Genomic DNA, 14603 nt, shown 5'->3' with positions numbered 1-14603 from the left:
CTGAGCTGAGGAGCTGGAGAGATGATTCACAGTTAATAACACCTGTTACTCTTGCAGAGGACCCAGGTTCAATTCTCAGCCCCCATATGTTGGCTCACAACCACCTGTAACTCCAGTTCCAGTGGATCCAGTGCCCTCTTCCAGTCCTCACAGGCACCAGATGTGTTTGTGGTGCACAGACGTTTCTGCAGGCAAAACACTCATTCTCATGCAAAGAAATAAACCAAAAGAAGGAAGGAAGGAAGAGAGGAAGGAAGGAAGGGAGGGAGGGAGGGAGGAAGGAAGGAAGGAAGCCCAGTTGAAATCTGAAATGACTGAGAAAAGTCCAATGTGCTGAGCTATGTTGTGTCCCAAGAGGTGTCAAGGGGATGGAAAGAAAGGATATTTCATTGCAGAACAGGCCTGTGCAAACTACAGCGCACAAAGCAAATTCAGCCTGCCACCTGTTTTGTAGATAATACTTTTTAAAAACAATTTATTTTAATTATGTGTATGTATGTGTGGATATGTGCACATGAGCACAGGTGCCTCAGAGGCCAGGGGAGTTGAATTACAGGTGGTTATGATCTGCCTGATGTAGGTACTGGAAACCAAACTCTTGTCTTCTGGGAGAAAGGTAAATGCTCTTGACTGCTGAACCATCTCTCCAGTCTCCATAGATAATGCTTCTGTTGGTGTGTAGCCATGCCTCTTTCTTTGCTGTATATGGCTGTTGTCAAAGCTACCCAACAAAACTGGGTAGTTGTGAGATATAGAAGAGTTTTCAAGTCTAAAAGTGTTAGTGGCTGAACCCTTAAAATTTTTTGCTAATTTCTGTTTTTAGAAGGTGAGGAATAGCCAGGCGGTGGTGGCACACGCCTTTAGTCCCAGCACTTGGGAGACAGAGACAGGTGGATCTCTGTGAGTTCAAGACCATCCTGGTCTACAAGAGCCAGTTACAGGACAGGCTAAAGCTACGCAGAGAAACCTGTCTCAAAAAAAAAAAAAAGAAAGAAAAAAGAAAAAAAAAAGGTGAGAAGTGTTATAATTTATATCTCCCTTTTACACTAAAAGTATTAATGGTTTCTGTAAATAACACGCTGTATGCCCCACAGGAGGTCACAGGGAGATTTAAACACAAATATGCTGGGAAAAGCTCGTCTCAGTGTCTGACTGTATTAGTTACTAATTTCTTTATAATAATCATCAACTAGTTGCTGTTCCTGGAGGGTTCATAACCTGGGCTCTGGCAGTCCCAACAGGCCAGACTCTGTCCTCCACCCTCCACATGCTAATTAAAAAAGACAAATAAGAGCCAGGCAGTGGTGATACACACCTTTAATCCCAGCACTTGGGAGGCAGAGGCAGGTAGATCTCTGAGTTCAAGGCCAGCCTGGTCTACAGAGAGAGTTCCAGGACAGTCAGAGCCACAGAGAAACAAAATGAGAGAGAGAGAGAGAGAGAGAGAGAGAGAGAGAGAGAGAGAGAGAGAGAGAGAGAGAATAGCAAAAAGTACAGAAGGAAGATTTATTTATCCAGTGTGGCCACACTGAAGAGAAACACAGACTCTCAATTCCATCCTCCAGGAATGGGATGAGCTTTAGGTTTAAATGGAGGGCAAGAGCTATGCATTACTAAGTGGTCTTGGTCAAGGTGTGACCTTGGTTGTCACTGACACCAAGTGTGGAAGGTCAGATCTGCCCTGCAAGGTGACCTGATAACTTGTCAGAATGCCATGAAGTCGCTTCATGGGCGGTAGGCTCCTCTGTCTGGCACCAGAACTCAGTCTTTCCCTTCTCCTATCATAGATTCCTGGAAACATTATAATTCTTTGGAGTCCATTGCTCCCATAGCTTGATAGCAATAGTGTCTAAAGTATCTTCCCTCCTGCCATGGTGGTGACAACGTGGTGATGCGTTCCCCAAACCCTAGCTCTTGGGAAGCTGAAGCTGGAGGATTGTGAATTGGTGGCCACCCTGGTTTCAAATAGAATGTTCCATGCCGTGACTCTGCCTCAAAACAACAACAAAAACAAAAACAAACAAACAAACAAAACCAGCAAAACTGAACATAGTTCTTTACATGCCTTTAATTTCAGCATTTAGGAAGCAGAGGCAGGTAGGGCTCTGTGAGTTTGAGGCCAGCCTGGGTGGCATAGTGAGACCTTGTCTTAAAACAACAAATCTAACAACTGAAATAATAAGCATTTATGCCAGCCCTGGCACCACAGACCTGTCACCCCCGTCACTCACTGGAGAGGGTGAAGCAGGGGAAAGGCAGGTTCCATGTCTGCCTGGGACAGACAGGACATTGCAGGCCAGCCAGAGTGAGTCTCACAATACAAAGTAAAAAAGAATGATGGGGATATAGCCTAGTGGTGGTACATTTGCCTGGTGTGTGCGGTCTACATTCAAGCCCCCAGTGCCACTAAATAAATTAAATATAATCATAAACATTTGTTATCCTACTTGGTTCCTTTTTCTCTCATGTTGGCTTTTGACAGTTATCACAGCCTGTGGCTCACAGTTTGTACCACAAGTCAGGTCCCGCACCTGCCTTCAATAAGCCAATTAAATGCAGAGAGCAGATCATGGAGATTTATTCAGTATTTGTTGGCCACACTGGGGGTGGGGCAAAGAGATCCAGTGAACCCCCCTAAGTCTGTCTTTTGGGTCCTGAAGTGAAGATGAAAGTTGAAATAGAGGACCAAGGACATGACCGTCCCGATCAAGGAATGGCCCTGTCCCCTTTGAGCTCTCTTCATCTGTGTTTCAGTCTCACCTGTAAGGGTGTCTGACAAGTTAGGACCTTGAAAAATCTCTTATTGGGAGATAAATTCCAGCTCTAGCTGGTGCCCTTTTCTTCTCCCAGCATGAAATCCCTGGGGAAAAATCCCATTTCTTTCTTTTTTTCTTTTTCTTTTTCCTTTTGGTTTTTCGAGACAGGATTTCTCTCTGTAGCTTTGAAGGCTGCCTTGGCACTTGCTCTGTAGACCAGGCTGGTCTCAAGCTCACAGAGATCCACCTGCCTCTGCCTCCCGAGTGCTGGAGTTAAAGGTGTGTGCCACCAACGCCTGGCTGAAAATCCCATTTCTTTGGGTCCACTGTTTCAATAGTCTGATAGTCAAATTGAGAGATAAGGGTTCTTCTTTAAAATATCTTTATTTCTGCCAGGCCTGTTACAGGGTCCCAAACACAGCCTAGTCTGACCTATAACTTAGTGTAAAGCCAAGGATGACTTTGAACTCCTGATCTTCCTGTCTCTACCTACCATCTACTGGGATTATAGGTGTCACCATGTCTAGTCCTTATAGCCATATTCTTGATATCAATTTTTGACCACAAATGAAAATGTTCTTTTTTTAATCTCCCCGCCCCAAGCCATTCTTATTTGTTGCAGGCTGGAGAGCCTGGAATTTTCCAAAACCATCAGGTCCTACTTTTTTTGGGTTTGGCAGTGCCCTTGTCAGTTTATATCTCACCTCTCATATTTTAGTCTAAACAAGAATCAAAACGAGGTGGTGCTTTCAACATTTCACCTAGAAATCTCCTGTGCTGTGCTGCACAGCTCATCAGGCAACATCTTCTACTTTGCACATTGTCACAGGTGGCAGTGTTGCTACATTTCCTGCCAATATATACCAAGGATCTCCTTGCCCTGAGAGCCAATGATATGTTCTTCACTTCCTTATAGTCTTGACTGTTAGCCCTGCCAAAGGCCATCAGATATTTTACTGACAATATCTTTAAGGCTGTATTAGACAGGGTCTCAAGGAAGTCTCCATGACATTTGCACTCTGGTACACATTCCCTTTTATAGTTCCCTCACCTTGAGTAAATGTAGGGACTGTGACTTGCTTCTGACCAAAAGTATAGGAAAAGTGATAGAATGTACATGATCACGTATACATCATGTAGCAGGTTCCTAAATTCATGGCACTTGTCTTGATTAAGGGTTAAGTACCTAAAAGCCTCCTTCGCTGTTCTGATGAAAGAAAACTGTTTGTGCAGAGGCTATCTGGGTCTTCTCTTATGTCTCCATCAATCCCGATCTAACAGGGGACCTATGTGTCAAACAACTGAGGTTAAGACAGGTGTGGTGGCACACATCTTTGATCCTAGCAGTTGGGAAGCCAAGGCAGATCTCTGTGATTTAAGGCCAGTATGGTCTACATAGTGAGATCCTGTGTCAAAAACCCAAAACAGACGAGGGGGACCCTAAGAGAGACATACATGGTCCCCTGGAGAAGGGGAAGGGGGCAAGATCTCCTGAGCTAATTGGGAGCATGGGGGGGAGAGGGAGCTAGAAGAAAGAAAAGGGGAGAAGAGGAGGGGAGAGGAGGTCATAATAAGAGCAGGAAGATATAGTCAGGGGAAGGATAGAGGAGACCAAGAAAAGAGATACTATAATAGAGGGAGCCATTATAGGTTTAAAGAGAAATCTGGCACTAGGAAATGTCCAGAGATCTACAAGTTTGACCCCAACTAACAATCTAAGCAATAGTCGAGAGGCTACCTTAAAAGTCCTTCTCCAATAATGAGATTGATGACTACCTTATATGCCATCCTAGTGCCTTCATCCAGGAGCTGAGGGAAGCAGAATCAGACATCCACAGCTAAACACTGAACTGAACTCCGAAATCCAGTTGCAGAGAGGGAGGAGTGATGGGCAAAGGGGTCAAGACAAGGCTGGAGAAACCCACAAAAACAGCTGACCTGAACAAGGAGTTGCTCATGGACCCCAGATTGATAGCTGGGAAACCAGCATAGGACTGATCCAGACCCCCTGAATGAGGATGTCAGTTTGGAAGTCTGGGCAATCAATTGGGCCTCTGGTGGTGGATCAGTATTTATCCCTAGTACACGAATGGACTTTGGGAGTCCACTCCACATAGAGAGATACTCTCTCAGCCTAGACACATGGGGGAAAGTCTAGGCCCTGCTCCAAATGATATGACAGACTTTGAAGATTCCCCAATGGAAGGCCTCACCCTCCCTAGGGAGCAGAAAGGGTTTGGGATGGAGGGACAGGGGATGAGGGGAGGGGGAGGGAACTGGGATTGACATGTAAAAGAAGCTTGTTTCTAATTTAAAATTGGTATAATTACAAAAGAAAAAGGTAGCCATAAGAAAAAAAAAAAAAAACAAAACAGCCATGCAGTGATGGTACCCGCATTTAATCCCAGCACTCGGGAGGCAGAGGCAGGTGGATCTCTGTGAGTTCAAGGCCAGCCTCGTCTATCTACAAAGCTACACAAAGAAATCCTGTCTCAAAAAATAGAACCCCAAAACCAAAAAAGCAAACAAAACAAACCAAAATAAAATGGGTTTATGTCTACGAGCTAAGAATGGCTTCCAGCCAGTAGCCAACAGGAAAAGCTCTCAGTCCTAGTGCTATGGGAGATTGAATTCTACCAATTAGAGTGGATCATTCCCCAGTGGAACCTCAGAGAAGACCATCGTCCCACCCAATGCCTTCATGAGACCCTAAACAGAGTATCCTCTAGAAACCATGAGGGCATAAATGTGTGCTTGTTTCTTTTGTTGTAGTTTTGTTTTGGGGATGTTGAGATAAGGTAGTCCTGGCTGGCCTGGAAGTCACTGTGTGCACCTGGCCTCAAACACAAAGAGATCCACTTCCCACTGTTTTACAAGTGCTGGGATTAAAAGTGTGTGCCATAGCTGAGCATAGTGGCACACACCTTTAATCACAGCACTATGAAGGCAGAGGCAGATAAATCTCCGAGTTTGAGGCCAGCCTGATCTATACAGTTCCAGGACAGCCAAGGCTACACAGAGAAATCCTGTCTCAAACAAACAAAAACACACAAAACACAGCAAAAACAAAAATGTGTGCCATCATACCCAGCTCTGTGTGTGTGTGTGTTGACTGCAAGTATGTCTGTGCACCACGTGTGTGCCCAGTATCTGCAGAACTAGTTACATATGATTGTGAATCACAGTCTGGGTTCTGGGAATCAAACCTAGGTCCTCTGGAGTCTCTCAGAGTTGTAACAAAGTGGTCAGTAGAGGCTTTAGCTGTAAGAAAGCTTGAAATGGGTGCTAGGAAGGTGGCTCACTGGGTAAAGTGCTCATTGAGAGAACATGAAGATCAGAATTCAGGTTCCCTAGGCAGGTATGGTGGCCAGCATGTAATTGATCCCTGGAACAAGTTAGCTAGACTAGCTCCATCGGTAAACGTTGGGTTCAGGGGAGAGATGCTGTCTCAAAATGTGACCTCCACGTGCACATGTGTGGACATGCAGATATACACGCATGCCACCACACACATACACATGCCAAAAAAAGAAAACTTAGAGTCTGGGGAAGTTTGGAAGCTTAAGTTAGGATCTCCAGCGCCTATGGAAAAACCTGGGACCAATGTAAAATCACTCGGTAGAGCAGTTTACCTCTGTAACCCCAGTCCTGGCAGTACAACAGAGACAGAGGGATACCTGAAGCCAGTGGCCAGCCACGCTAGCTAAATTGATAAGCTCCAGGTCCGTGAGAGGTTCTGTCTCAAAAATAAGGTAAAGTGAAGTATGATCCAGTAAGACATCCAGTATCAACTTGTGACCTCTAACTAACATGCACATGGGTGCAGGAGCAGCTACACAAATATATGCACACACCCACATGATGAATGGGGCCATTTACCATTCACCACGGGGGGGGGGGGATTGACTGGTGGGACTTTTCAGTGGTGTCATGTGACACCCACACTCCTGTTAAGTAACTCCAATAAACTCATGAATTCTGAAGGTAAACTTGACAGAATCTTTCCTTGATGCATTGGTTCCTAATCTACATGTAGTTAATAGACATTTATTTTTATGCCTTACTAAAAAAGTTGACAGGTGTGGAAGTGCACTCCTTTAATCTCAGCCCTCAGGAAGCAGAGGCAGGTGGATCTGAGTTCAAGGCCAGCCTGGTCTGCAAAGCCAGTTCCCAGGACAGCCAGGGCTACACAGAGGAACCCTGTCTTGAAAATCAGTCAGTCAAACAAACAAACAAAAAGAACAACCAAGGACAGAAAAAGAAAGTCATTCATCATGGGGTCTGCCTTCTTTCACCAGGGCTCTGCTGGTGAGATGGACACTCCACTTTGGTATAACACCACAGAAAATCCCAGAGTACTGGTTGCTCTTGCCCCAGCTTGCAGAGTTATGCTGAGGGGAGGATGTGAGGGAAACTGAGGGGACCGGAAGCTGTTGGGCCCCTTTTCTACTAAGCACTCAGCTCCTGTGGTGGGGGTGTCTCTCAAGGAGACACACCATTGTTCCTGCCAACACCACTGCCTGGCTCAGGGATTCCATTGAGCACAGAAGATGGTGATAAAAGAAAGGCTTCTGGGTCACTACAGAAAGGACCTGACTTTATTTGCAGCAGGTTTTGTAGATTCAAGTCTAAGGGCAATTTCAAAAAATAGTGTGTGTGTGTGTGTGTGTGTGTGTGTGTGTGTGTGTGTGTGTGTGCTATCAAAGTGTTCCCTGCACAAGACAAGAGTGAGGGCCAGAGGTTGGATCTCAACAAACCCACGTCAATACCAGCTGGGCATGGTGATCTACCTGTAATTCCAGCCTAACAGAGGAACCCCAGAGCAAGCTGGCTAACAAGACGGACCATACCTGCAAGCTCTGGGTTGCGTAAGAGACACTGCCTCAGTGTTAGGGCAGAAGAGCAATGGAAGAGGATCAACATCAGCCCTCCACATGCACATGCACACGTTTGCAAGCACACCTACTCACCCACACCCACACTGCACACACAAGGAAATGGAAAAAGAAGGAAAAACAGTGGAGGGTTGTGAGAGGCCGTTCAGGGCAAGCTGATAGGGTCTGGAGGTATATGCTATACAATAAGCTGCCTTTTGGCCTGAGAGAAATTGTAAAAAGAACCAAAGAATCCTCCTGGAATCTGAAGGATCTCAAACACGGATTTAGTGGATAGTTACTTCAAAGTAGTCTCAGTCTGGGGGCTGGGCATCAGCTTATGCAGAACTTTACACTCTGGACTATTGTGGAAAATAAAAACTTAAGCCTACAATTCGTGGAGCTTCATAGCTAGATGTGCTCAAGGAGAGTCAGTCAGAGTCTTCCAAGGCCGTTGCTATACCAAAGAGCATAGGTACACAAGGTTGCCCAAGGGAGTGATAACAAAGGCTTCAAAACCCCAGGCTTCAAATGCCATTCACTAGAAAGCAACGAATGACAAGTAGCCCTGGAGAGTTGGGGCAGGATGCAGAGTGCTGAAACACATACAGTAAAATCTGCTTCTAATAAAAAAACTGAAGGTCAGGGGAGCAATAAAGTATGCCCAAGGAGCTGCCAAGAAATCATGTTTGATTGGGGTAAGGTTGCAAAAAGCTGATCCCTTTCCTTTGTACAAATAACAGTAACTGCTTTCCGGGTTCAAGTGTTGTTCTAGGCAGTGTGCTATTGAGCTGTCACAATTAATTCCGAAAGGCATCTATAACATCCGTTGTACAGAGGATGAAACAGGACATTCTAACCTGAACCCAATTCTGTCTGATATGGCTCAAGTTCTTAGCCAGAAAGAGCAGCGGTCTGTCGGTTTGTTCCCACTCCATACGTGAAACTACATGAGGAACAAAAAGACCCGAGGGACTCCCACTTGGAGTCCCTTGCTTGCTCCATTTCAAACACTAAGATAATACTGTGTCCGACAGATGGCGACCCAGAGCACAGCTAACAGCAGGCGCAGAAGAAGGCGCCGAAACTACACAGCCCACAATGCCGTGCGGAGAATCAAGGTCCCGCACTCCTGTTTGGCTGTCTAATCTAGTGCCTGTGCGCACTCCTGAGGGTTTGTGTGGACCGAAGCCGTACAGGTTCTCTTCCTGTCTTCATAGCGCAAAGTTTAGATATTTTTGATTCCTTATCCCGTCTTTGGTTGGAGAGTTGTGTGACTGAAACTAGGCTGTTCTTTGCTGGCCTCACCCTAGCCTAACGTGAGGACCCGTGACCTCTGACCCAAAATGGCAGCGCCCAGAGCGTAGCTCTTGCTGCTCCAAGGCGAACTAAGACTGAAAATCCCGCATCATGTCGAAGCTAAGCCGAGTCTCTCGGGCCCTCAGGAAGCCGGAGGCTGGTGGCGTGGTCCGGGCTATCGTGCGAGCAGGCCAAGCTATGCCTGGGCCCCCACTAGGTCCCATCTTGGGGCAGGTGTAGTGTCTGGAACCGGGCCCGGGGGACACGGAAGGCGGTAGCGGATAGATGGGAAGTCGCGGCTCTTCGCACCCGCACGCCTTGTGTCTTTGTGTTGCTTACGTAGCCTCTGTTGACCTCAGTTTCTCTGACCCTTCCCAGTTGGCTAGTTGCTGATTAAGTGGGACCTTGTGGACGAATCGTCCAGACACGAAGCTGTAATTGAATCCGGATAGAAGAAATATAGGAACACGGGAAATGAAGACGAAGGAGGGAAGGGACGGGCTCCTGGGTGGTAGAAACCCTTTAACTCCTACACTTAACTTTATGCTTTCCTCATAGCGAGGCGTCTCTATCAACCAGTTCTGCAAAGAGTTCAACGAGAAGACAAAGGACATCAAAGAAGGCATTCCCCTGCCTACAAAGATTTTTGTGAAGGTGCAGTCTCATTGTTCTGTAGTCTTCTTTGGCGCTTAAAACTAGTCGCCCGGGGTTGCTTCTCTGTCCCTAACCTGGTTGTCACTCTCCACTTTCCTCATCTACACAGTGAAACCTCAACCATAATTTCTCTGAACCGTCTTAGTCCTACCATATTTTTTTAAAGATTTTATTTATTATGTATACAACATTCTGCTTCCATGTATATCTGCACACCAGATCTCATAACGGATGGTTGTGAGCCACCATGTGGTTGCTGGGAATTGAACTCAGGACCCCTGGAAGAGCAGTCAGTGCTCTTAACCTCTGAGCCATCTCTCCAGCCCAGTCCTACTATATTTTGGCTCATATCTTTCATTTCATAGATGTGTGCTATGGTTTTGTGGTGTTAAAGACACCACAGGAAGGCAAGTTGATTTGAGAAGAAAAGGGACATTACAAATTCCCTGAACCTGAATAGAAAACCAAGAAATTCTCAATATCTTTCTTTCTATCAAGCCTGACAGGACATTTGAGCTTAAGATTGGGCAACCCACTATTTCCTACTTCTTGAAGGCAGCAGCTGGGATTGAGAAGGGGGCCCGACAAACAGGTAAGGACTAGAGTGGGTGCCTGAGATTCTGATGTGTCCAGAAAAAAAAGTAGTGACAACTGGAGCTTGTTCCTTCTTCCCAGGGAAAGAGGTAGCAGGCCTGGTGAGTTTGAAGCACATATATGAGATTGCCTGTGTCAAAGCTAAGGATGATGCTTTCGCCCTGCAAGATGTGCCCCTGTCTTCTGTTGTCCGTTCCATCATTGGCTCTGCCCGTTCCCTGGGCATTCGTGTGGTGAAAGAGTGAGTATCCTGAACGGTGCTGTGGAAAGGAAGCTCCTATTTGGGAGTAAAGTGAGAGGGCCCATTATAGTGAAATAGTCAGGTTTAAAAAAATTTTATAGCATGTATTAGTTATACATGATAGCTTTCATTATGATATTTTTATACATGTAGAGTTTTTGTTTTTTTGTTTGGGTTTTGTTTTGTTTGTTTGTTTTTTTGAGACAGGGTTTCTCTGTGTGTCCCTAGCTGTCCAAGAACTGGCTCTCTGGACCAGGCTGGCCTCGAACTCAGAGATCTACCTGCCTCTGCCTCCAAGTGCTGGGGTTAAAGGCATGTGCCACCACTGCCCGGCTACATGTAGAGTTTTTAAGTCGAAGGACCTGAGATTCTAGCAGAAGGATATGGGTGAAAGCCTCTTCTGTTCATTTGGAATATGCTTCATAAGCCCCTGTTATGTGCTAGACATGGTTCAGCACATTGGATATAACCAGAAATGAGCAGTAGTATTTGGCCACTCTGGAAAAATGTATAGTCCTAAGGTAGAGGCAGATCCATACATAGAGAATTAAACTGGCATTTGGTCAGTGTTGTTTAAAAAATCAGTGGATGTCATGAAAGCAGAGAGGAGAGTTCCTGCTTTTACCTGGTGTGTCAGTGAGGACTCTTTGAAGGAGATGACATCAAAACAGCCCAGGAAAAGGAGGGTAAAGGAGCAATGTTCCAAAAAGTGGGAAAATTGCAGTGAATAATGAGAGGTAAGGGGCTGAAGCTACAGGAGTCTTGTCTAGAGGCCGAGTGGGGCATGATCTGAAGCAGGGAGCAGTCGGGGAGGATCTTTTGAGCTGTCTCACATTCAGACTCCATCCTAAGGCCAACAGCTGTCCCAGTCAGCTGGCTTTGGATGATCTCAGGAATTGTTTACTTGAAGTAAATTGTAAGTGGGAGAGCATTTGACCCAGACCATGTCAGAGACTGGAACAGGGACGGTCATCACAGGCCTCTTCGCTGCAGATGTTATACTCCACAGCAAGGCTGGTATTGGCTGATCCTCAGGGAGGCAGTGTAGAGCACAGGTGGCCTTGATGTTTCTTCAGGTCCTTACTTTGTGGGGCATAGAGGGGAGTGTCTACATACAAGCCTATGACTCCCTCATGTGAAGTGTTTGTGGCTCAAAGGAAGGTCTAGTAAATCCCAGTAGTAGAGTAGAGGCCACTGGTTAAGTAGGCCCTTAAGATGGGAATCAAAGCTATGGGAAGGTGGAGTATGTGGTTGTCTCCGATATCTCACTGTATGGATCCAGGTAGAGGAAACCTGAGCAGAGATATGGGAGTTGGGAGTCCAGAGAGGGGAAGGGCAGCTGGGGTCTGTGCTAGGACCCGCCACTCACTAACCATCTTTGTCCACCTGCAGCCTCAGTGCAGAAGAACTGGCAGCTTTCCAGAAGGAACGAGCCGTGGTTTTGGCTGCACAGAAAGAGGCAGATTTGGCAGCCCAGGCAGCAGCTGCCAAGAAGTGATCCCAGCCTTCCACACTCTGGAATTTTGAAAGAAGAGCCGAGAAGAGAGCCTACCGAGAAAGCTGAACCAAAGGAGAGGAAAGGACTTCATGATTTATAGTTTCCTGACTTCTTATGTATATTTCCATACATATGGCTGTGCTAATGGGTCACGCTGGAATAAACATCCTTTGTTACCCACTCTCAATTTCCCTCTTGAGAACTCAGAGATGGGGACTAATACTGACAGTCATCAACCTTCACAGGTATGCATTGCCCCACAAGTGAGCATAGGCTCAGCCAAGCAGATTACCAAAGCTTGGTACTTTATAAAGAAAAAATATCTATTTGGCTTCTCATTCATGGTGCTGGTGTCTGGCAAGGGCTCTCTTGGCTGTGTCACAGCATGGTTTAGTGGAAATAGTCACATGCATAGGGCTGTCTATGAGAGGTAACCTCACTTGAAACAGTTTCTTCCTTAAAGCCAACAATAAGAAAGGTGGGATTCCTCAGCACCTTCCACTAGACCTCACTTTAAAAAAAAATTCATCTATTAAGCCAGATGGTGGTGGCGCACACCTTTAATCCCGGCACTTAGGAGGCAGGATCAGGTAGAGCTATCTGCTCAAGGCCAGCCTGGTCTACACTATAAGTTCTAGGACAGCCAGGACTGTTACACAGAGAAACCCTGCTTGAAAGACAAGCAAACAATAACAACAAAAAAGTAAATCTATTCATTTTATTTATTTGGTTTGTCTCCCCCCAGGCATGGTTTCTCTGTGTAGCCTTGACTGTCCTGGAACTTACTCTGTAGACCAGACTGGCCTTGAACTCACATAGATCCACCTGTTTCTGCCTTCTGAGTGCTGAAATTAAAGGGCATGTGCCACCATGGCCCAGCTCATTTTCTTTTATATGTGATTGTTTTGCCTGTATGTATGTATATGCACCATGTGCATGCTTGGTGTCTTAGGGTTTCTATTGCTGTGAAGCGACACCATGACCATGGCAACTCTTATAAAGGAAACATTTAATTGGGGTGGCTGCCTTACAGTTTCAGAGGTTCAGTCCTTTATCGTCATGGCAGGGAGCATGGCAGCGTGTGGGCAGATATGGCAGCTATACCTGAGAGTCCTACATCTTGCAGGCAACAGGAAGTCAACTGAAACACTGGATGGTATCCTGAACATAGGAAACCTCAAAGCCCGCCCCCATAGTGACACACTTCCTCCAATAAGGCCGTATCCACTCAAAGCCATACCTCCCAATAGTGCTACACCCTATGATATTATGGGATGAATTGCGTTCAAACCTAGACCCTGGTGTGTTTCAGAAAAGAATAATGGATCCCCTGGAACTGAATTTATGGGTAGTTATGAACTATTATGTGGATGCTGGGATTGAGCCAAACAAGTGCTCTTAACTGCTGAGCCATCTCTCTAGCCCTCTTTGTGTTTTGTTTTGTTTTGTTGAAATAGGGTTTCAATATGCAACTCTAGCTAGCCTCAAGCTCATAGAGATCCACCTGCCTCTGCCTCTGCCTCCTCTGCCTCTGCCTCTGCCTCTGCCTCTGCCTCTGCCTTCTCTGAGTGCTGGGATTAAAGGCATGTGCCACCACACTGGGCATAGGCCCACTTTTTTTTTTTTTAAAGATTTTATTTATTTATTATGTATACAACATTCTGCTTCCATGTCTATCTGCACACCAGAAGAGGGCACCAGATCTCATAACAGCTGGTTGAGAGCCACCAAGTGGTTGCTGGGAATTGAACTCAGGACCTCTGGAAGAGCAACCAGTGCTCTTAACCTCTGAGTCATCTCTCCAGCCCCCAGGCCCCACTTTTTAAGGATTCCACACTACCACACTGGGAACCAAGCCTCCAGCACCTGAAGCTCTGGGGAACGTCGATAACATTCAGGTTCTGAGTTCGGACAAGAAGTGGGGGTTGCCTGTCAGTGGTGGTACAATTAGTCAAAGCACTCGGGAAGCAGGAAGATCTCTGTGATTTTGAGGCAAGCCTAGTCTACAGAGTGAGTTCCAGGACAGCCAGGGCTACACAGAGAAATCCTGTCTCAGGAAAGAGAGAGTAGAGGCCAGGGAGAAACCCTGTGTTCTGGGTTGAAGACCATAGTTTCATGGTAGAGCTGTTGCTTATTCGAAGCCCAAGTTTTCTTCTCAGCACTACAGAACAAGAAGATTAATGTGTTCTTTCCCTCAGGGATGAGAGAAGGTAGAGTTGATGAGGTCCATAGACACAGAAGCTTGGGCACATTGCCTGTCTTCCCTTAGTCTATCTGTTGGAGTTTCCTTTTAAGAAACGGGATCCTGTGGAAGAGATCAGGTCGCAGGAAGGATTACATCTAGATACAGGGGCAACTTCGGGCCTCCCTACTGGGTGGGTGTGTTTTGCTTTGAGACTGGATCCATTATGTAGCTTTGGCTGGCCTGGAACTGGCTCTGCACACCAGGCTGGCCTTAAACTCAAAGGTCTGCCTGCCGCTGGGCATTGTGGCACACACCTTTAATCCCAGCACTCGGGAGGCAGAGGCAGGTGGATCTCTGTGAGTTTGACATCAGCCTGGTCTACAGAGCTAGTTCCAAGACAGCCTCCAAAGCCACAGAGAAACCCTGTTTTGAAAAACAAAAAAACAAAAACAAACAAAAAAACAAAAAAAGTGAAGTTCCAATTGACACCTGCCTGGGAAAT

The 14603-nt window shown here is 46.1% G+C and overlaps 1 protein-coding gene across 1 annotated transcript; it reads left to right on the top strand.

Annotated features, from left to right (window-relative positions):
* Nucleotides 1-8950: 8950 nt before the first annotated feature.
* Nucleotides 8951-12103, top strand: Mrpl11 (mitochondrial ribosomal protein L11). The gene is made up of 5 exons (XM_027408650.2): nucleotides 8951-9163; nucleotides 9488-9583; nucleotides 10082-10175; nucleotides 10259-10418; nucleotides 11811-12103. Exons 1-5 carry the CDS (start codon nucleotides 9041-9043, stop codon nucleotides 11914-11916), a joined length of 579 nt encoding a protein of 192 aa, XP_027264451.1. The 5' UTR covers nucleotides 8951-9040; the 3' UTR covers nucleotides 11917-12103.
* Nucleotides 12104-14603: the final 2500 nt, after the last annotated feature.

Source organism: Cricetulus griseus, chromosome 3, assembly GCF_003668045.3.
Source record: "Cricetulus griseus strain 17A/GY chromosome 3, alternate assembly CriGri-PICRH-1.0, whole genome shotgun sequence".
Taxonomy (NCBI): domain Eukaryota; kingdom Metazoa; phylum Chordata; class Mammalia; order Rodentia; family Cricetidae; genus Cricetulus; species Cricetulus griseus.
This window is presented reverse-complemented; position numbering and strand designations above follow the sequence as displayed.